The 2177-nt window shown below is 40.5% G+C and overlaps 1 protein-coding gene across 1 annotated transcript; it reads right to left on the reverse strand.

Moving 5' to 3' along the window:
- Nucleotides 1-369: 369 nt before the first annotated feature.
- prlh2 (prolactin releasing hormone 2) lies at nt 370-1645 on the reverse strand (the record flags this gene model as incomplete). Its single annotated transcript, XM_080543621.1, has 2 exons — nt 370-569; nt 1420-1645. The coding sequence occupies 2 exons, from the start codon at nt 1643-1645 to the stop codon at nt 370-372; spliced, it is 426 nt and encodes a 141-aa protein (XP_080399747.1).
- Between the last annotated feature and the right edge of the window lie 532 nt (nt 1646-2177).

Genomic DNA, 2177 nt, shown 5'->3' on the forward strand with positions numbered 1-2177 from the left:
AGTTCATTATGTTAACGAACCATTTTCTAATACTGAGTTTGAATTATGGGACCAGGAAGTTCAACAATAATTGATACAGTATGGTCACAATATAACAGCCAAAACTATAGCTAGAGATATCTTCATTTATTAATCAATATAAATTGTATTTCTCATACTGTATGTACAGACTTCAACTTGTTTTATTTTTGGTTATTGAGTTCAGAGGTCCCGTCAACAAAGGCTTAAATGCAGACCTCGAAGAGAAAGAAAGAAAGAAAGAAAGAAAGAAAGAAAGAAAGAGAAATACAGAAAAAGACAACCCATGATTACATTTCTTTTTTTTTCTTTTTTTAACAGTTCTACAGACAGGAGAGCTGTCAGGCATCGTCACGGTAACCAATCAGAGTCGTCTCCGCTGAGTGTTTTCCCAAGGTTCTCCTTGTTCCTGATGGTGTTGAGGAGCAGTTCCAGGGTGTTGACTACGGGGCCGAGCCCCCCACTGACCCCAATGCCGCTGTGCCTCTTCCCAAAGCGCCCGATGGGCCGCACCCCACGCCCCACGTACCAGAAGGGGTCTATCTCTGGACCTGGCGAGAAGAACACACTTTAACTAACAAACAATGACACACGCACGTACACAGGCGCTTGCACACACAGACACACACGCACACACACACACACACACACACACACACACACACACACACACACACACACACACAATAAACACACATGACTGTAGTAGGCACACAGGTGCTTGCACACACAGATGCACATGCACACACACACACACACACACACACACACACACATACATACATACACACACACACACACACACACACACACACACACGACTGTAGTAGGCACACAGGCACTTGGACACACAGATGCACATACACACACACTGACACACACTAAACACACTTGACTGTAGAAAAAGCTGTGAATGAAAACATCTGTTCAGTGTTTATATGATACACTACCTAACATTTGACATTGATTGATAATGATAGCATTGCCATAAGGCAACTATTTAAATGTGTGATGTCTTATATGGATGAACTAATCATCTAAAGTGTTGGCTATTTTCCCCAGAGAATTTCTTGGATTCACCTAAAAGTGAATGCCACCCATTTAATAAGTAATAATTATATAATTATATTGTGCTTGTTTCAAGATAATGACAGAGCACGAGTCTTGTTCCACGTCACTTGAACTGCCTAACAGCCTCGTTGCAAAAAAAAACTGTCCGTTTGTTGTTCGGAGGAGAATTGAAGCATCGAGATAAACAACAGGAGAGGAATGCCACATTGACTTATTTGATAAAAGCATGCAATAAGACTTACTTCTGTTGTCCACGTTGTGATAAAAGCATGCAATAAGACTTACTTCTGTTGTCCACGTTGTGATAAAAGCATGCATAATAAGACTTACTTCTGTTGTCCACGTTGTGGACGATGTGGAAGTCGTGCTCCACGGTGGTGCAGCGGGCGCAGGTGACGGTGGTGGACAGCAGCAGGAGGAGGGTGAGCAGAGCCGCCCACCAGCGGGACAGCAGAGCGCGCTCTGTCACCACTCTCTCTGGGGACATCACTCTCTCTGGGGACATCACTCTCTCTGGGGACATGGTGGATGGACACGCCACTCTCTCTGGGGACATGGTGGATGGACAGCAAGGCATTGTGCGCGTGGACTGTGAAATGTTATGAAAAATGCAATTGAAATGGCTGTTACATATACAGGTGCAACTCAAAAAAATAGAATATCGTGCAAAAGTTCATTTATTTCAGTAATTCAACTTAAAGTGTTAAACTTAGATATTATATAGACTCATTACATGCAAAGCGAGATATTTAAAGCCTTTATTTGTTATAAATGTGATGATTATGACTTACAGCTTATGAAAACCCCAAATTAAATATCTCAGAAATGTTTAATATTACATGAAATCAATAAGAAAAGGATTTTAAATACAGAAATGTCAGCCCTCTGAAAAGTATAATCATGCATATGTACAATGCAATGAGTCTATATAATATTTAAGTTTAACCCTTTAAGTTTTACTGAATTACTGAAATGAATGGACTTTTGCACGATATTCAAATTTTTTGAGTTGCACCTGTAATACCAAAGTAAACCAGATATTTATTCTTCTGAGTTCTGAATTTAGCTGACAAAAAAGTACCATAGTA

Source organism: Nansenia antarctica (assembly GCF_963989245.1).
Source record: "Nansenia antarctica genome assembly, chromosome: 12".
Taxonomy (NCBI): Eukaryota; Metazoa; Chordata; class Actinopteri; order Argentiniformes; family Microstomatidae; genus Nansenia; species Nansenia antarctica.